The 21191-nt window shown below is 30.5% G+C and overlaps 3 protein-coding genes across 4 annotated transcripts in view; 2 read left to right on the top strand and 1 right to left on the bottom strand.

Moving 5' to 3' along the window:
* Positions 1-54: 54 nt before the first annotated feature.
* Positions 55-3841, top strand: Rad9 (cell cycle checkpoint control protein Rad9). Its single transcript, XM_072889609.1, has 6 exons — positions 55-347; positions 725-927; positions 995-1159; positions 1424-1580; positions 1842-2013; positions 2316-3841. Exons 1-6 carry the CDS (start codon positions 314-316, stop codon positions 2995-2997), a joined length of 1413 nt encoding a protein of 470 aa, XP_072745710.1. The 5' UTR covers positions 55-313; the 3' UTR covers positions 2998-3841.
* Positions 3842-4181: 340 nt separating this feature from the next.
* On the top strand, positions 4182-6723 carry Endog (endonuclease G, mitochondrial). The gene is made up of 5 exons (XM_072889610.1): positions 4182-4626; positions 5077-5270; positions 5387-5623; positions 5757-5937; positions 6129-6723. Exons 1-5 carry the CDS (start codon positions 4360-4362, stop codon positions 6225-6227), a joined length of 978 nt encoding a protein of 325 aa, XP_072745711.1. The 5' UTR covers positions 4182-4359; the 3' UTR covers positions 6228-6723.
* Crb (cell polarity complex component crumbs) overlaps positions 6451-21191 on the bottom strand; it is a 37284-nt gene continuing 22543 nt past the window's right edge. For both annotated transcript variants that reach the window (XM_072889607.1, XM_072889608.1), the window contains 13 exons: positions 20376-20617; positions 19901-20123; positions 18885-19348; positions 17872-18143; positions 17352-17754; positions 16196-16672; positions 14904-15650; positions 13858-14674; positions 13195-13567; positions 12416-12731; positions 11428-11748; positions 10815-10910; positions 6451-10138 (listed from right to left, as the gene is read on the bottom strand). In XM_072889607.1, the coding sequence (XP_072745708.1) occupies positions 9902-10138; positions 10815-10910; positions 11428-11748; positions 12416-12731; positions 13195-13567; positions 13858-14674; positions 14904-15650; positions 16196-16672; positions 17352-17754; positions 17872-18143; positions 18885-19348; positions 19901-20123; positions 20376-20617 (4988 nt within the window). In that variant the 3' untranslated portion in view covers positions 6451-9901. The remainder of the gene's footprint in view (positions 10139-10814; positions 10911-11427; positions 11749-12415; positions 12732-13194; positions 13568-13857; positions 14675-14903; positions 15651-16195; positions 16673-17351; positions 17755-17871; positions 18144-18884; positions 19349-19900; positions 20124-20375; positions 20618-21191) is intronic.

The following is a 21191-nucleotide window of genomic DNA, read 5'->3' as shown; positions in this document are numbered from 1 at the left end:
ACTTCCTGCATGAATTTTCATTGGCCTCTGCTTTTCCGCCAAGGTGTGAATTCTCCCCACTAGATGTACCAATCACGAACAGTTTTGTAAAAACGCAGTTTGTGGATCTTAAAATATATATTTCGTTTATGATGTTACTTTTATTTAGAATTGCATCGAAGAAAATCTATAATTTTTGTGTTTATGACCGCGCGAAAAAGTATGAATTTCACAGTGCATTTTCTCCAGCGAATTATGTTACGAGTAAAGAAAACTTTTTTTACAAATATCTTGTATAAATATTAATTTTACTTGCAATAACAAAGGCATCAATATGAAATGTATCATTCCCGGGGGAAACGTCAAGGGTATGTCATTAGTTTGTTTTCTTACTTTAGGTTATTTTGCTCAGACTAATAGTTGTGTAGTGCAAAAATATTGTTTTCTCTATAATTTAACTTAATTATTTATTTCATGTTTAAATTTTTCTTTTTTATCTCTTGTTTTAGTATTTTGTTCAATATATTTTTTCTCATTTTTTCTAGATATTGTTTGCAAAAATATATATGTATAAGTATATATATTATACATGTGTTTACAATTCTGATAAAATAAAATCTTGTGCAAAATTTAATGTTATATGCATATCAGAATTAAAAAAATTTTTTTAAAATGATTAATAGTTTTTAAAGCTTTTATTTAATTAACACTTATTGATTAATAATTATAACATCTTGATCGATAGTATTGGCAAAAGCGATACATATGCTGGCAAAGATTGGAGATGAAATGTATGTGAATCCACAACAAGAATTTATATCTTTTCGTACTGTTAATATGGCAAAATCGGCATATTCTGATGTTACATTCCACAAAAATTTCTTTTCTTATTATACACTTGGAGATCTTGAAGAAGAAGAAACACAGAAGTGTAAAATTACGATGAGGGTAATATCTATTATTTTATGTGAGCATTATATATTTAGATATCTAATATTTATTCTGTAATTTGCAGAGTGCTATGACTGTCTTTAAATCTGCGCATACATTGGACAAACAAGTGGAGAATTGTCATATTCGTTTGGAGATTGATTCTTGCAATCTAGTATTTATCTTAAAATACAAAAATGGTGTCAACAAGTCCCATTTGTTACCTATCTTGGATTCTGAAAAGTTGCAAGTACAGTGAAAACATTCTTCTCGTTATGTTTAACCTTTGGAGCATAAAACTTGTGCAGTTTCAAAATTTATTACATTTAACATTAAAACCTAAAGCAATTGTTTAATATATTCAAGTAATGTAGTCTCTAAATATCTATACTATGAAAATTTGGATAGATATAACTTTTTAATATTGGAAAAATGCTGCATGTATCCTAGGCCTAAATTTTTACATTATCTAATTAATCACTTTTTAATAAAGTTGTGTAAATTGAATTTGAAGGCATCATACGCTAAAGCTGGTATGTCTAACGAACTGACATCGCGAGCTCGTACGTTGGTGGACGCTCTGCAAAATTTTCCACAAAATCTGATTGAAATAACGCTCGAGATAACGCCGCATAAGCTGTTGCTTAGGAACTATATAGATGATGCATCAGGTAATCAAGTGCTTTGACGCACTATATGTGAAATCCAGTTTGATATAATGTTAATAAAAATATATGAATATAAACGAGATGAAAAAATTAACTAATAATATGTTACTTAATTACATATTAACAAATATGCATTTAATGATGTGACAATACAACATTGACAAAAATGTAACGAAATAATTATTGAAGTATAATTTAATAACGGAACTATTGTCGGAATTGATTTTATTTTCGTTTCTGATTAGTATTTGATTTTTTGTACAGTCATGGGAAATATTACACGTACCCAATTGGCCTGTGGTGGTGGGGAGTTTGAGCGCTACATAATGGGCAATGGGACAACTATCACATTTTGCTTGAAAGAAGTCAGAGCATTGCTCACTTTTAGCGAAAGCATAGGCATCCCAGTCAATATAAATTTTGAGACAACAGGAAGGTATGCTTTAAAGTATATGCATTAAACGCTTTATTTAATCAGATAATTTTATATATAATTTTATTGAAAGAGAAAATGTTTAAAAATGTTTAATATGTATTAAAAATAACTACTTTATATATAATAATAAATTTTAAATAATTTTACCAAAATAAATATTCTAATATCTTAAAATTTTATATAAATGTTTGTTTCATATATTAATGATATAATAATATAATTTTGTGTTTGTGTGTGTGTATACAAGTATCCTATGAATTACATTTTAATGAATTTTTGATCTTGTATGTAACATCTTTCAGACCAATGTTGCTTACATTAAAGAATCAGGGATTTGAGGCAAATTTGTTGTTATCAACTTTGAGTCCAGATAATCAGTCGGACTCGTCGACTATCAGCAAACAAGTGCAACCTATTCGAAGAAAAAGTGTTTCTTTAAAGAACATTTCTAAATGTGTTAATAAATCTTCAACTCAAATTAAGAAGTCTACTTTTCCTGCCGAACTTGGCAACAATACATTTAAAGATAGTTCAAAGAAAAAGATGAATCAAATGGACAAGACGCTCAACCAGACCACTTCTATAAACATTATTTCGGCTGAAACGAATAATTCTATAAATAATGCCCGAGAGAGAAATTTGAAACAAAGTCGTTTGCTGCTTAATCCTGTCAGCGCAACATCTTCGATGACTAATAAAAAAATTCCGAACGATCAACGGAAACTAGTAAATTCAGTGTTTTCTAACATCGTGAAACGAAAATCGGCAAGCGATGAAGAAGATTGCAAATTACAAGAACAGACCACAGAAAAGTATATAGATTTGGAAGAGAGTGTGCCACGTTCACCGCCGCCGCTACGTCAAGCAGCTAAGAGAGCTAAGTTAGTATTCCAAAAATGTTTTCAGAACACTTTTGATCCTCGGATGTTACCTGGTCACGATATTATCTTGGTAGAAGACTCTGATGAGAATAATAGCGATTGAAATATTATCTGTCCGCATTGTATATGTGTGCAAATTATTGGTCAAATCAATTTTATAACCAAATATCACAACTGTACAATTGTTACAACTTTCTAAGCAAGTAACTACAATATAATGTTTTGTTTAAAAAACAATTATTTATTTAATTGATTTTTTATAATGATTAATAATTTTTTTTTTAATTTGGAAAATAAGATCGTTTTGTCATGTTAGACTTTTTTTCATGATACTAATATATATTATTTATAGTATATTGCTAAATGCATATGAATATTTCTTTAAATTTTTTTTACAGAGAACTTTTGTGCAGTATTTCAAAGCTCATAACAATCTTTCAAATAATTATGTTGCAGCTGTATTAACTATTATGTTATATGTACATATATTTAAACACAAATCTCTCATATACATATTGTAGACAAATTCTAATTATTTGGACTTTTACATATAATTTTCAGATAAATGTAGGTGTTACTAGTTATATGTGTATATAATGAGATCTTGTAGTAAAAAGATGATAATTCTATACTGTTCTATACTTAAATATTACATAGGTTGAGTTTCGTAAACCACATATATGTGCATTTAATTATAGTGTATTAAAGTGTAGTAATACACATGTATGTGCTTCAACCCAGCCATAGTACATAGTACAACGCAGGATTATTTAAAAGAGAATTGAGTTAATAGAAATTTAAATTATTTTAAATAAAATCTTTCTTTTGCAGGAATTTTGTAACTGTAAATAAAGAAAGTTTTTATATATGACTTAATAGCCCCTTTCATTTTATTTTATATATGTACTAGATACAGATAAAACAATTACACAAAAGATAACCTTGTAAATTTCTAATAATAATAATAATAATAAATAATAATAATATACCTCTCTTTTATGAAGTTGAGTAAAATAAATTTAACTTTTTCAAGTACAAAATTTTTTAAAATGTATTCTATACAATTTTGATATTTTTAAACGATTATATACATGCACATATGTTTTATAATTTTCTTCATATGCATAATGTATTCGAAACACTATAGGCTAATCGCGCTAATATAGTGTCTGTCTGAACGCGCCCTATATGTTATCATATGTCAACAATATAACACGTGCTTATCCTTCCTCTTTCAGAACTTCGCGCTGTTCTTGGAGCATGTGGCTCAATACTCGATGCTCATTGGTCATACCATTTTATACCATGCAGCATGCAGCTGATGCAGCTCGTGCAATTGTGTGATAGCTCTAGTGCTAATGTGTAATTTTAACCTCGCGTTATAGTATAAAATATGTTTTAGATGCGTTTTGCTTGTTGAGAGCTCAATCTCACGGATATTACTACAATAAAATATAACCAAAAAATGAAAGGTATACGGCAAGTAGCGTTTAACCTGACCGCCCTGACCAGCGTGGGTCTAGGAGGCTGGTATCTAGGCAAGTTCTCCGAACAAAGGCGACATTCGAACGAGAAAGACAATGAAACGAGCGTTTTATCGAGGATGCCAATTCAAAGTATGCCAGGATTGCCTTTATTTGGTACTGTTTCGGCGGCCACTTCTTTAACATTCGATGAAAGCAATCGGGAGATGGGTTCCAAAGTGTCGTCCATCGCTACGAGAGTGTCGCAGGTAAATGATAATGTTAAACAAATTTATTTAATGTGTGAGATTTAATTTATAATTAGATAATTTAATAATAATTACTTAAGTCAGAGATTATTTATATATAATAATAAATCAATTTAACGACAGAGAGGGCAAAAGAGTGAGAGAGGGAGGAAAATATATATTAAATATACATGTAAAAGATAATGTAATAATAGATAGTTAAATTATATATATCAATATTAAATAATCAACATATATATATCAATAATAAGTAATATAATGTCACAGTGCATATAATAATTTTATAAATAAATAAATAAATTTTTTATAGCATCTCTTCCTCTCTTTAAATAAAAGGTCAAATTTCGAATTTAATAATATAGTGATATTTAATCAGAGAAACATTAATTAATAATAAATAATATTATGATAAAATTTGTTGAAATTGAAAAATACTGGATATTGTGATAGATTATGAAATTTGGTTTTCCCGGATTGGATCATATCAGGTCGTACGAAGATTTTGTGTTGTCATACGATAGAAGAAATAAAGTCGCTCACTGGGTGTTTGAACACTTAACTAAAGAGAGACTACAGTACATGAATAAAGTGGATCGTTCAAAGTGTGAGTTCAAGCCTGATCAGAGTATACATCCTTTCTTCAGGTAAGAATAAAAAAGTATAATTATTAAAATAACTTTTAAATATTAATATTAAAATTGTGCAAAAAAGAAAGATTACTAATTTTATTTAATAAATTAATTTGCTAAAATATCGATAGATCAGAGAATACAGATTATAAGGGAAGCGGCTATGATCGTGGTCACTTGGCTGCAGCTGGAAATCATAAAATGGAACAAAATCATATGGAGCAAACCTTTTTTCTCTCGAATATGGCACCGCAAGTCGGTGTGGGTTTCAACAGAGATTCCTGGAACAGATTAGAGAAACATGTTCGAAAATTGACAAATGTCTATAAAGATGTTTATGTATGCACAGGGCCATTGTATCTTCCTAAGTGCGTCTATTTCCTTACAATTTCCTCCCATTTTGCAAAATATATTATGCAACAAATATTTTCTAAAATTAGCCTGTTTTCCTTAAAATATTAATTTTTAAAATTAATGTTGTAATAATTTTTTTATTTATAGAAAAGAACCAGATGGAAAGAAATATGTGCATTATGAAGTGATAGGAGTGAATCATGTTGCAGTACCTACCCATTTCTACAAAGTGGTTGTTGGCGAGACAGACGATGGCAAATTAGATATGGAAGCTTTTGTGATGCCAAATGCACCGATCGATGATAACACGCCACTGACTAATTTCCAGGTATGTGTGTTTGTTTGTTTGTTTTTTACACTATTATTCGGAATATTACAATTAAAGAGTAATAAAAAATGAAATAACGAAAAATAGTATCTATTAATATTTATTAATATCTTAGATATATAAAATGAGATTTAAGAAATGAATCTATGAAAATGTAATAATTACGAGAATATAATCACAAATTTTAATAGGTGCCACCAGAGAGCATCGAACGCGCCGCCGGGCTCTTATTCTTTGACAAAATATCGCGCAATAAATTAAGCAAGGTGAACGGCAAGAGGACAGGCTAGCTTTAACCGTTCTTAAATAATAAAGAACTTTTGAATTATTTTCAATTGTAGAGATTCTTAATTTTTGATGTCACAAGTATATACACACACACACACATACACAAGTCTAGTCAATTGAAAATATTAAAACTATTATTGTATATAATTTTTAGGAGTTTTATCAATTATGACATCTTATGTATTATTTTAAATGTATTTTATTAAAGTAATAAATATAAAGCTGTTTGTTAAATTATGTATGCATTTATTGTGATTTGTACATTTAATTATCCGTTTGGAATCGTTATAACTTATATAACACGTTCTATTGGTACATACCCTTATCGATTTGTCATGATCACATTTTACATTGAATAAAATGATTGAAAATGCTCGCGTTCAAATTTACGTATTTATTTCCTTGTCTCTTTTGCCAAGAGAAAGAGAATCAATCTTGATACATATATATGAAATAAACTTAATTTATAAAAAACTTTACACAGAAGTAAGAGAAAGATACTAATTTTCTTGAATTAATATATATATATTCGGGCAATTTTTTTAAACATATTTTAGCACAATAAAGTAATAAAATTACAAAAACGGATTTTTACTCTATTTTTCTGAAATATACTCAGATCTCTTATTTCGTGTTAAAAATTCAGTCTTGAACAAACGCTTTAAAAAGATGAATCAGATATACTTATTAAAAAAATCGCGTATTATAGAATAAATTCTATAACTGTTAAAATCACCTCGCCGCTCTACTTTGGTCGTGATATAATTATGTATCGATTAATAAGTACCATTAATTATTATTAAATAATACTATAATAATACAAAAATTCTAAATATGATAAAGTCCTTAATAATCTTCTCAGTTTATGAGCTAGTCTATGTACAAAATTAACAGAGGAGTGACGATAGCGCGAGTCTTATATGAGCACTTAAAGTCCTTTTTTTATTTTGCCCATCTCGCGGGAACGCTCGACGATAAAATCGTCATCACTTTACAGTAAACCAGAGTATGTATTGTTGCTTAACGATATTTATGACATAATATATACTAATTCACGCATAGAGAAAGATATAAGCAAATTAAAAGAAATTCCATTATACATTATTTAATTAAATCCAAATTGATTTAAAAAGGAAGACAATTACAATCGTATTAAAATCGAATTAAAATAGAGAATTAAAATTTAATAAAAGAGTAAAAAATAAAGAATATTAGATATAAGTGTATACATATTAGGATAGAAAGATGAAAAAAGACTATATATGTACATGGTTTTTAAGAAAAGATCTTATTAAAGCTAAATTAAAAGAAAAATTATTACAAATTTAATTAACATTGACTCTAGAAGAGAACAAAATTTAATTAAATTTAAAAAAATAACATGTGTGTGTATAATGAATAGCAGTAAAAAAGAATAAAATAATTTAGAAATAGCAAGAAGAAGTCTAGATGATAGACATAAGTAAAATAAGAAAATAATACAATAAAGAAATACGCAATTTTATAAAAATAGTCTTTTAGGATTTTGAAAAATTTAAACTCGCAAGACAAATTCGTAAGAATTTCCTCTAATTGGCCTGTTCTTTCGCAAACATAAGAATATTTATGCATTATTCTCGGAGATCTTCCATATGTTTTACTTGTATGTTTTTTGGAATGTTGTCTAGTTTGCTCCCTTTGTTCTTTCTTTTTCTAACGATATTGCATGCATCGCGGCTTATAAATAAAATCTCTTTCAAGAGAATTAGGCACTAAAATGGACGGGTTTGTTTGCTTGGATTTGTCTCCTTGGAGTATTGCTTAACATTTTAAGGACACTTTTGAGAACTTTAAGTACACTTTGTTACAATCTACGTGATCTATTTTACGCATATCATCTACAAAGTCTCAAAGAGAGAAGGGGCGAAAGAGAGCATAAATTACTGTTACTCTCCCCTTACTGTTCTATGAAATCCTTTTAGGCAAGTATCATTAAATCTTCGAATTTTTTCTCCTTAAATCCTTAACATTTAATATCTATAAATTTTAAAATTCATGAATCTTTTTACATACTAAGCTTTTCTAGGCTTATTTTTTAGGATTTATAAATCTTTAATTTTTCGAATTGTGTTATTATTGGTCCCTCGAATTCAATTAAAGAAATCTTCAACTAGATTTTAATTTTAATAATTTAAATAATATTTATAATAATCATTTCCGAAACAACAATTATTTAAGAAATATGTAAATGCACATTATGTATCTTACGCTACGACATTCTTTATAGTATTTAGAAAACTCGAAGAAATACAATGTTTTCATTTCATTCTAACGTGATGCAGAATTTCTGAAGCAAAAATTTAATAATCATTTTTTTCTAATGGCAAAAATCTACTATTGAGAAGTATATCAGAGAAAAGTAATTTCTTATTAATTATTGATAAATATGCATAACAAATTATACCACTTTGATATATTTGAGATATATTGTAGAGATGATTGATATAAATGTTTATGAAGAGAAAGTGTAGACACTTTTATTTGCTCTGATATATATATATATATATACCATTTTAAATCACTTTTCTTTCTATTTAGTAGTTACATTTGATTGATTTTACTTAGGCTGCGTTTAAAGAGCATGCTTTCGCGGAAGTGACAATCAAAAGAGTCTACTCTTTTTGTTTTGTTCAATAAGTTGTTTCTTATTGAAATTTGAACAAGGACAGAACATGCTTATAGCGCTAAAAGCTTCCCAAACGCTTTTCGTTTATGTTTCACTTTGATTTCTACCTCACAAAATATCTCAAAATCAAAATAATCAACAAAGTGTAAGCTTTTATGCATATTTATCTTATTATTACGACCTACGACATTTTCGGTCCGGAATCTTTCCCTTAAACCTCTGATCCTACGACAAAAATTTGAGAGTGCGGGTATAATTCTCCTTTCACGGTCGTAGCATGAGAGGATTTTTTGTCGTAGGATAAGAGGTTCGACTGTAATTTTAAAATGTCCCTTTGCCCACATAATTATTATATAAACAACTAACAAAAGTAAAAGGATTTCACGGAAATTTTTAAACCAATCTCAAAATAGTTTGAGATTTAATCTGTTATAGTCATTTTTTCTTAATTCATTTGTATCTTTTGTTATAATGAAATAACGAGGACTAGAAGACGCGATGAGTAACCGTTTCGACTTACGGCCATTCATCGAGTAATCTGTATTCTTGAAATTGAGAAACTTCGCAATCCAACAAATCGCGTTTTCGGAAGACTAGGCTATACAAACATATTCCTCGATGTATGGAACTCTTAATTAACGAAATTAATTGTTTTATCACTTTTATCAATTTCAACGTCATGTTAATGTGTATATACACACACACACACACACACACACACATCAGCTTTAATAATTTAAATACCATAGTAATACAATAGTAAAACATATAATTTTGACTTTAATTTATACATCGTAAAAGTCTAATTTATAATTTCAATTTTAGTATAAATTTAATTTTAAAAGAATTTTAATTCGTAAACTCCATTTAACCAAAGAATTTTAATACAAAAGTATAATTTTATCTTTATTATCTGTCTGTACTTATAAAATCTACTGTTTTCGAAAAAGCAGCTTCCATATATCGAGGTTCGTTTGCATCGCTTTAATTAAATCAATTACGTGTCTTCGATTAAATTAATCTTTCTTCTGGTGGAGGCTTCATCACATTATCCATTTCCACTCGTGGATTGCTGAATTCTTGAGCACTGGGACTGTACGTGCCACGTGTTGCCCGCTTCTTTCTCGCCATCATGAAAAACGCAACAAGGGAGCCGATAACGATGAGAAGAAGACAGGCCACGATCGGGCCCACAATCACCGCTATATCAAGGACTTGACTACCCAAGTTGCTGGTTACAGTTTCTCGCTAAAGAGAGAATATTTATTTTTTGAAATAATTAAATTTTTATAAAAATTAAAGTTTTTTATAAAAAGTTTAGACTTTTTTGCAATAAAAACGCTGCAACACACATATTTATAATAAATATTTATAATAGAAAAAAAAGAAGAAAACAATATTTAAAATTATTTATATACATAATACATTTTGTTGTTTTTATAAATAATGTTCTATACGTAGAGGTAATATTCTAATGTAAAAACAATAATGGTAATATTAATGTTAACATAAAAATTCTAATTGGGACATTTTTTAATTATAAAATAATTTATATATGTTATAAAAAGGTTTAAAAACTTTTATCAATTGTTAAGTAATATTTATTATAAATATGTTCAGATCGTAAAGTTTCGAGAAACTAATATTCGCTTATTTTTTGCATAACTATAATTACGGTGCAGAATAATAATAATTTATACTCTATTTTCTGTGTTTATTTATCACGTTACTGAGATAAATTAATTTTTTTATCTCTTCATATCTTGTGCCAAGATAATAAAAACGTGATTAATCATATTGATTACATATTACTATTATGTTGCCAGCAATACTATAATTGGGCAACATGACAGCAGTTAGCTATATCTGGATGTGTGTGTACATACATGATCTGATCTAATTTTCTCTTTAAATTTTATCTTACCTCTGTACAATTTTGTCCCGTGTATTCAACAGTGCAATGGCATTCGTATCCGCCATCGTTAGCACACTCACACGTACCACCGTTCTGGCAATAGTCCTATAAGTATAAAATTAAAATAAGATTAATTAATATGATACATTAGTTACTTTATTATGTATACATACATATATATATATATATATATATAAACAAAGTATATATATTATATCTACAAGTAAAAACAAAATGAATACAAATATTATGTCATGCGAGGAGTGCCGTAACTATAGAGCGGTACCGTCGATGTCTTCGCACCGGGCGCAAAATGCAGGCTACTGTATGTTACGGCACTGTATGCAAGTGAATATTATGCAAATATTATGCCATTTTAATTTCTCATTTTAAATTTACTATAATTTATCTTATTAAAATTTCTGAAAGAGACCCGTAATTTAACAAAATCTTCAACAATTAATAATTTTTTCTTAATTTTCCACAATCTATTAATTTTTACAAAATTTTATCTCTATATTTTTTATTTATTAAAATTTAACAATATAAAAATTCTAAATGCCTTATCACACTTGTCATCATTTCTTTCTCATTTTATTTTTTAATGACACGAAGGGCTCACCTCCTGACAGGGATCCAACATGTCGCAATTATTATATCCACAATAGCCAGGATCGCAAATGCACTGGTAGGTACCGGGCAGATTCTCGCATTTACCGTGTCCGCAATCGATCTCTGAGTTTTGACACTCATCCACGTCTATGGAGCAATCGGGACCAGTGTATCCGGTACCCTGGCAGTCGCATGTAAAGCTATTCACTCCGTCATAACATTTGCCGTCGTTCTTGCAGGGCACATTACCCTCAGGATCCGGTGCGCAATCATCAATGTTGGTCTCGCAATACATGCCAGAGAAACCGAGAGTGCAAGTGCATTTCGGTGCCTATTTTATCATAGTAATAATAATTTTATCATAGCATAATGATTAAAAGACAAAGAAATTTTAATAATTTTTCTGTAAAGATTGTATAAAACTCGGAATAAAAATTTGGATTTAAAAACTTAAGGGAACTCACAAAGTCAGTAAAGAAAAAAATTCTAGGATTTAATCAAGTTAAAAATGTTTCTAAGAATTTCAATTTTTTAGAGTTTAAAGATTCTAAAATAAAAAAAAAATGTTATTTTAACCAAACACACAGACAATTATATAATTTCTAATTATATAACTTTATATAATTGTAGAAAATATTGTAAAATTCTTTAGAAGATCTAGTTTTAATAAGTAATTTTTTATATATATAAGAAATCAAGATTAAAGAAGTTAATGATTAAAATCAAAGAAAACGTGCAAAAGAATCTTAATTAAAAGTCTTAAAAATCAATTCTTTTTTTTTATATATAATTTTAAAGTCCAAAAAGATATTAAGAAAGATGTTTAAATTTAATAAAAATTCAATTCCCTTCTTTTTACTTCTATTTAATTTATATAATTAGAAAATTTTCTCTAAAATCAAAAAAACTGGATTGTATAATAACTCAAGGAATTTTTTTTTAAGCAACCACTATCTATTTAGAGTATTCTAAAGTATTACTGGAGTTTAAAGGATTACCTGATACAGGAAATCGCATCTTCCGCCGTTCTGACATTTTCTGCGAATGCAGTAGGGCGTATCACAGGTAGGGCCGTCGTAACCGGGCATGCAATTACAGGTGAAATTGTCGCTCGTTTTTGTATTCGGTATATCCACACAAGTAGCGCCGTTCTTGCATGGTTCGTTCTCGCAAGTAATCAGTCGAAAGCTCTCGCATAGATCGCCGGTAAACTGGTCCGGGCACTCACACCTAAAGTGACCTGGCAGATTTACGCAAACACCGTCATGCTGGCATGGACTCAATGTTACGCATTCGTTGATGTCGCTGTCGCATCTGTGACCAAAAGAGAGTCGATAGAAGACAGTGCTCTTTATAACTGTTGAAGAATACAGTTTTAATCTTTTGTGTATTTGTCGATTTATCCAACATTATGATTACATGGGGCTAATGTGTGATATCAAAGTGATAAGACGAGTAGTTGATAAGAATGTAAAGATATCGTGATTGTTCTAGAAAATATTTGAGGCATATTTATAATATGTCTAATAGAAATAGAAAAGAAGCTTAATTCTTGCATAACTGTATGTTTTTCTTTATATTTTTAAGATATCAGAAACCAGAAATTCTTATAAAAAAAATCTCTAATTAAAAAGTAAAATTATAAAATTATTTATACTCTAATTTTATAGTATATTAATCAAATTTTAGATGCTGATAAAGAGAAAGAAATGGAGAGGGAAAATAGGGATTTTCTTTGCATAAAAATCTAAGTCATTTAAAAAGAAAAATTACTAACAGCCATCCCTGCCAGCCAACCTTGCACACGCAACTGTAATTGGCAATATTATCGATACACATGGCGCCGTTCTGACATTTATTGCCAACGCACTCGTCGATGTTGAAGGAACAATCATCTTCGGCATAACCGGCTGGACACTCGCATACATAGCTGTTAGCCTTATCGAGGCAATAGCCGTCGTTCTTACAATCCGTGTCGAAACACAGCTGGCAACCAACACTATCGCGATGAGTGGCATTGCTATTATCTTGCAATGCTAAGAACTCTAAAGGCGTAAAGTTTGCATTCTGATATACTTCTTCGTATGTAAAATAATGTAGCAGTATGCTACCGACACGAACTTCGCCCAGACAACCCTTAAATGGTTCCCCTATGTAACGGAAAAGAAAAAACGAGTGAATATTTTTAGTCTTAAGCAAAAATTTAAAAAAAAGTAAGTAAATAAAAAGCTATGGCTGATATCACAATAAGAGTTCTTAACGATTAAAAATAGATTTAAAAAAATAACAAAAAATATAAATGATTGAAATTTAAATGTTTTCGAATTTTAAGAATTAGAGAATATAGTATATGTAATACGTGCTCCGTCACGTTCTAAGAACTAATTTTGAAATAATTTAAAGCTAAAATTAAAAAATTTTATTAAAATATCATACTTACCGGACATCATGTTATGCGATGGTATAGCTGTTGTTAGCTTATGCTCATTGTAGTCCACATTATTGCCTTCGATTCCATTTTTTCTTTCAGATCTGAATCCAACATAAGTATGTACATCGGACAAGGCACTGGAAAGTCCACCGAGGGTGACCGTTCCAGTCACTAGGAGATCATACCACAGTTGAAAATTGAAGTTGGAACTCATGCGAGGTTGTTCTTCGGAAGGATTAGCATAACCACACTCTACGGAATTATTGTTCAATCTAATAAGCAACGAGGTCCAATTTCCGTCAGGTTGGCTCTTGCCGAAGGAAACTGTATCCTGGTTCTCCAAATCGAGTCGCCAAGATACAGAGACGATATCCTTAAAGACGGAGATGGTGAAGTGTTGGTCGCCCACCTGGGGCGCCATATGAAATAGCGTGCCGCCGGTGTTGGATCGATATGTAATCTCGATGGTATCGAGAACAACGTCACTGACATCCGTAATCTCATCGGCGCGTCCATATACATATGTGAAAGCAGTAGAGATTCCATCAAAAGTCGCGTTGGCGATGCATTCGTAACCGTCGTCAAGATTCTGACAGCGTGAACCCGCAGGACAGTCTTGTAGTTGGCAAAACTCCATCTCCTGGCAAGTCTTGCCGGTGTAACCGCGCGGGCACTGACACCAAAAATCGTTCCATGTCACATGACACGTGCCGTTGTGGTTGCAGGGGCTACTTATGCATACGTTGTCTGATACCACACCCTCAAAGACCTTCTCATGATCAAAAGAAACATTGCCGAACTGAACGAGCGTAGGAATGTCATGTGCCTAGAAGATAAAAAAAAAAAAAAAAGCTGTTAAAATCCTAAATGTGAAAATATATTCTGAAAAAAATTACTGAATATTAAGAAAAGATAAAACGGTACGATGTATGATATTAGGTTGCTCAGAAAGTCTTTTCGTATTTTATGCAAAAATGGCGACTCAAAATATGAAGACAAAGATTTCTGACCTGATACATGAATTATAATAATGAAAGTTAAGAATTTTAAATTACCTTTAACGGAAAAAATTCCACGACCATTGTTTTTGTACCATTTGATATCTGCACGTCCTGGATGACTCCCTTAAAGTTAAGCCGCTGTTCTTCCATCGGCCTGTTGTCGACTTGACGAATATATCGTGACGTCTGTGGTAGTCCTCCCAGATAGAGAACGGTCACATTCAGATCCCCTGTGGCACTGATGGTCTTGCGGAAATACTCAGTACCGTTGATCTTTACCTGAACGAGGGTTACGTTCCTCGCTACTTGGATCAGATGATTGTTTCCGTCATTAAGTTTCACGCCACCGACGGTATAAGCCTCTGTGCCATTGAATTGAATCCTCACGAGCAGTTCTCCACCCTCCACCAATTGTGCCGCTATGTAGGTTCTCTCTTGAGACTTTTGATCATCCTGAGGATCCGGTTCTGTGCCTAGGTAAAAGATATCGCCACGGCTCTCTCGTGTACGAATGAACATGGAGATATCGACAACCGAACTGACAGTTCGTCTAGCCGTATCGCTGACTTTCACAGTAACGTAGCCGTTTGTGATGTTCTCATAACCAAACGTAGCAGCGGTCATATTGTATTGGCAAGTATGACCGAGGTAAGGACGCTCGCATTTGCAGTAAAAATCACGCCAACGATCAGTGCAATGGCCGCCATTTTTGCAAGGGTTTGGCGAGCATTGAGCTTCACGAGGACAGCCTGGTTCCACATCTTCCATATATACTGTCTTTGATGTCGTACCAGAGTAGACCTGAGATAAATTTAAACATGTAAAACATTATTGTAAAAATTTTTTAAATGGCACAGTTTTGGGTTTGACAATTTAGCAGATTAAGAAATTATCACTATTCAGATTGGTCAACAAACATTAAAATATATTAAAGCTTTAAAGAGCTCTTAGAGTTCAGATTTCAATTGTTTGTAAATTAATCTTATAAAATTAATAATTTCTTAATAAAATTTATTAAATAAAATTTATTTAATATTATATCATTTAAAGAGTAAATAAAAGATAAACTGTATAAACTTATAAACTATATAAACTATATATGAACTGTACAAACTATATAAAACTTTTTAAATAAAATTTGATATAAAAATATAAAATATACTTATTATATACTATAACTATATTATAACATTGAAATAATAAAAAATTGATACATTTTGTATTAATATATAAATTACATGTAGAGAAATGATCTTAAGAGACTAACTTACAAATATAATATAAATCGAAAAAGAGTAGATAAAGTATATTAAAGTAAATTGAAAAAAAAAGTAATCAAAACATACCCATTCGCCATTGATGACGACATCTTCCATGCAACCGACGAAAAAAGTGAACGAAGGTAAGCGAGACAATCTTCTTAGAAAGCTAAGAGAGCTGATGTGGCTACCACCCACGAAAGTGGTAGGAAAAGACGTATGGTTTGACGAGTTGGAACCCTCGTTAGGGCTGATGGGATAAATAGTTTGTTCCTCGTTGGCCGAAAGAACAAGATGAGTCGCGTTGATCGCCACGAAAGCTTTTTGCCAATTGGAATCATTGAGTCCGCTACCTACGAAGACTCCGTCCCATTTGTTCAGTATACTGGAGTGTATGTTGAGCTTGCCATTTACCAATTGAAGGATATAAATGGTCACACCTCTGCCGATCGCTAGAAGACCGTTCGGCAGGGTGGTTCTAAAACGAAACTGGATATCATAGCCTTCATCGCGTGTAGTATTCACCAGGACATATGAGCTACCGCTGAGAGACATTGTCGTCACCTGTGAATTGGTCAAATAATTGTTCAAGATTTGCTGCTTAAGAGAGTATTTTTAATAAAGACTGTTGTCAACATATTTATATACGCCTTTTCGAGATACTTCGAAAAGAATTCAATGTGTTTAAAATATGTTTAAAAATATTTTTGAATTATTTCGAATTATGTTTAATTCAAATTATATTTTAATAACAATCTTTATATCTAAAAATATAAATTAATTATTGCTAGCTTAGTTAAAATTACATTGAAGAAATGTTCAGTGAATGTTACATTGTATATGTACATTGATTTTCTGTTTCTTGGGAAATACAAAAATGTATAATTTAAATTTATTTAAATTTTTCCTTTCCTTTTAACGTAAAATAATTGAGAATTTCTCATCACTCAATTTATTATTTTATTCATTACCACCTGCTTATCACCCTCAGCTAATTATGGTTATTTATTATTTTATTAAGTTATTTTATTTTTATTTTCACTAAAATATAACTATTGTTATATTTTCTAAAATTTTATCAATTTTTGTATTTTATATTGTATTTACACTTTTTGTTATTATATTTGTTATATTTTATATTAAACATTATCTTAATTTATTTACCTTTTGTCATAAATTCTTTCATTTCAAGTCTATTATTCATAAACAAAGGAGAGAAAAAAGTTACATAATAAATACTTACATAATCGCAGACTTCGCCATGGTAACCGTTGGGACAAGTACAATTGAACTTGTGAATGGTTTCGTCGACAAGGTAAGGCCAGCAAGTACCACCGTTTTGACAAGCATTGCCTTGACAGCCAATCAGCTTCACTGAACAGTTTTTGCCACCATACTCCGGTTCGCAAGTGCAAAAGTAATCGGCTCTACCATCGGTGCACATTCCATGTTCGCAGGGATTGTACCTTTTACATTCATCAATTTCGTGCTGGCAATGATCTCCTTCAAAACCTTCGTCGCATTCGCAGGTGTAACCGCCGATACGATCCATGCAGGTGCCTGGACCGCAGGGATTACTATCGCATTCATTGATGTTCACCTCACAATTTTTACCAGTGACACCTTGCACGCAAAGGCACTCGTATCTGTCAAAATTGTATAAATAAACTCTTTAGTCTTTTGACAAGAAAAAATTCAAAATAAATTTTTTGCAAAGAATAATCAAATTTAAAAAGATTAAAAAAGATTATTTAAAAACTCACCCGCTGGCGTTGATATAACTAAACTCTTGGTTAAAAATTGCCGGTAAATTTAGGACTTCGCTTTTGTAGAGTTCCCTGTTTGACCGTTCAAGGCAAGTGCCATTGTACTGACAAGGCGAGCTTTCGCACTCGTTCACATCCACTTCACAGTTCCTACCAGTGTAACCAACGTAGCATTGGCATTTGTAATTCTTAATGTCGTCTAAGCAATGACCGCCGTTTTCACACGGTTGCGAAAGACACTCGTTGATATTTTCTTCGCAACGTGGACCCTTAAAAAGTTCAGAATAAAAAAAAATTTTTAATTTAAAAAAATAACACTTTACTTCAAATTAAAGTTTAAAAAATTAAAAATAAATTAATATAAAAAATAAAATGTAATTAAAGAAATATAATTAAGTCAATATTTAAAAGAAATATAATTAAATCAATATTTAAAAGAAAAAAATAAATAAATGAATATCTGGTATTATTTTTGCATAGGATAGGCGTCTATCGATGTTAATGGCACATATTTGATAAAATATAATTAAATTACATACTAATCGTAATATTTTAAAGAGTTACTATTATCAAAATACAATACAATACACACAACTTGAAAAATAAATTAAATTAAAATCTAAAAATAAGAAGGGGACGAGTGTGGCTGCGATCGAAGCGTCGTCGGCTACGACGAAACGCGGGTTCGAGCCCACTGAGGAAAACCATATGGCTCTACGAGACTTTTTTCATAGGAATTAAGTATAGGTATATTGTACTAGGAAAAGTAAATAAAGGTATGATAAACCTTCTCGGCAGAAACTGAAGGTATACCCGGTATTTTAAATCTAAAAATAACAGGAAGAAAGAAGAACGCGTGCGCGCTAGAATTGTCGAAATTTAAATTATGTAACTAAAAAAAAAAATATTATATTTTAGTGACAAGAAATTATCTTTCGTGATATTTCATAAAGATATCATTGGTATAACAAAAAAAAAACACATTTTTATGATAGTATAACAAACCTTACCTCGAAACCAGTATCACTGCAATCACAAGTGTAACTGTTTACGCCATCGATGCATCTTCCCAAATTCATACAAGGCGACGATTTACACTCGTCAATATCAATTTCACAATTTGCACCGAGGAAACCCGCTGGGCATATGCACTTGTACGACGCTACGCCGTTTACGCATCGTGCTCCGTTTAAACATGGGTTGCTATCACATTCATTCACATCCACTTCGCAAGTTTTACCAGTGTAACCGGGCTGGCACAAACATCGAAACGTATTGATACCGTCGAGACACGTGGCGTTATTCTTGCATGGACCACATAGGCATTCATCAATGTTGATATCACAGTGATCGCCAGAGAAACCCGGCCGACAGAAACAGTTGTAACTACCCTCAGTGTTGACACAGATGCCATTGTTGCATAGAGAATTGCCATGTAAATCGCATTCGTTCACATCAAGATCACAGTACTTGCCTGAAAATAGAGTTCGATATTTGTCACTCAATTTTTGCAAAAAAAAAAGAAAAATATATATATTTTATCAAATATTATTTATCTTTCTATTGTAGTAAATTAAAAAAAGTAAAAAGTTTATTTTTCAATAAACAAAAGTTTATATCGAGTTATTACTAAATAAAGATATAAAAAGATAAAAAATTCAAAATAAATATAAAAATATTATAATATAAAAACTATACAATTAAATATGTGATTAAGAAAATTAATTAAAGAAATTAATTAAAAAATCAAATAATTAAAACTCAGAATAATTAAAATTATTATTTTCAACAAAATTTATAAAAATAATAAAAGTTTTAGATTATGTATAGAATAATAATTGAAAAGATTAACACGAGTTAAGAAAATAAATAATAAAGTAATTAGAAATAATATACACGTGTATGTTTCAAAATATAATGTTTTAGTTTTGAAATATTTTTGATCTTTTGATGATGTCTCTCTCCCTCTTTCCCTCTTCCCCCCCCTCTCTCTGTAAACTCGCTTTGGATTCTGCGAGATATTTACCTTGAAAGCCATTCGTACATTTGCACTCAAAGCCGCGCTCGCCGAGATCGATGCACGTGCCGTTGTTACACGGTTTCGTGGCACAGTGGTCTACGATTAGCGTACAATTGGGATCTCTGTAACCTTCACGACATTTACATTCGTAAGATGCAATACCATCGACGCAGACCTTGTCATCGGGGCACACTGCGCCTATGCAATCGTCGATGTTTACATCGCATACCTTGAATCATTGTCATGTAAATTAAATCATTAAATATATATAGAACATGCAAGTGACATAGTTTTTTTAAGAGGTTTAATTAAACTATTTTTCTGATATTCTTATATTTTCCATTTTTATTATAAAATAATTTATAAATTTATGTATTATTTGTATATGCATATTTTACTTATATTTCAATTTTATCTCTTTTCTTATACTTTTATTTTCTATATTTATGTATAAGAATATTATCATGCTCTACGACGATACCTTGCCTTCGAAGCCATGTGGACACTCGCAAACGAAATCCCTTTTCGATCTCAATAACAGTGTACAAGTACCGTTGTTTTGGCAAGGGTTTACAGCGCACGCATCATATTCCCGTTCACAATTATCACCCATAAAGTCTCTAGTACAGTTACATGTATATCCATTGACGCGGTCGATGCAAATACCGCCGTTTTGGCACGGCTGTGACAGGCACTCGTCTACATTGAATTGACAATTCTTTCCTGCAAAAACATCGTGTTCAGAAAGAAAATTTTAAGCGTTTGAAAAAATATATAGCTATAATCACATGTAATTCAAAAAGAATTAATTTATAGTCGTAAATTATAACTACAAAAATAAATAAATCTGCTTTAACAATAAAAAAGAAAAATTGCAAAAAGATTTAATATTAAGATAACTATAAAAACTACCAAACATTTTAGATATATAGAAAAAAGTTTAATATGTTAGAGTTATAAGAAGACTAGATATTCAAACAAAGATATTAAGAGATATACAATGTTGATTCCAATTGAAAGATTAACTGTTTTTATTAACTGCATTAGAAAAAATTTAATTCCCGGGATTTAACTACTTAAAATTAAATATTAATATAAATAAATACAATAATATAAAATATAAATACAAATAATTAGATAAAAACGTATAATTTCAAATCAGTTGACAATTCCATTAGAGATTAGAGAATGTGCGATAATATACTTTCGCGTATATTGTGTATAATGTACACTGATACAAATCTTTGCGACATAAATCTTTAAAGCTAGACATAAAAATTTAAAATAAATTTAATTA

Source organism: Anoplolepis gracilipes, chromosome 4, assembly GCF_047496725.1.
Source record: "Anoplolepis gracilipes chromosome 4, ASM4749672v1, whole genome shotgun sequence".
Lineage (NCBI taxonomy): Eukaryota > Metazoa > Arthropoda > Insecta > Hymenoptera > Formicidae > Anoplolepis > Anoplolepis gracilipes.
The sequence above is the reverse complement of the archived record's forward strand: the minus strand, read 5'-3'. Positions and strand labels throughout refer to the sequence as shown.

Excerpts from the sequence above, each read along its gene's own strand:
- Rad9 (XM_072889609.1), top strand. The coding sequence starts at position 314 with ATGAAATGTATCATTCCCGGGGGAAACGTCAAGG. Across the intron at positions 348-724 it reads TCCCGGGGGAAACGTCAAGG|TATTGGCAAAAGCGATACAT; the intron begins GTATGTCATTAG and ends CTTGATCGATAG. Across the intron at positions 1,581-1,841 it reads CTATATAGATGATGCATCAG|TCATGGGAAATATTACACGT; the intron begins GTAATCAAGTGC and ends TTTTTTGTACAG.
- Endog (XM_072889610.1), top strand. The coding sequence starts at position 4,360 with ATGAAAGGTATACGGCAAGTAGCGTTTAACCTGACCGCCCTGACCAGC. Across the intron at positions 4,627-5,076 it reads TCGCTACGAGAGTGTCGCAG|ATTATGAAATTTGGTTTTCC; the intron begins GTAAATGATAAT and ends ATATTGTGATAG. Across the intron at positions 5,271-5,386 it reads AGTATACATCCTTTCTTCAG|ATCAGAGAATACAGATTATA; the intron begins GTAAGAATAAAA and ends AAATATCGATAG.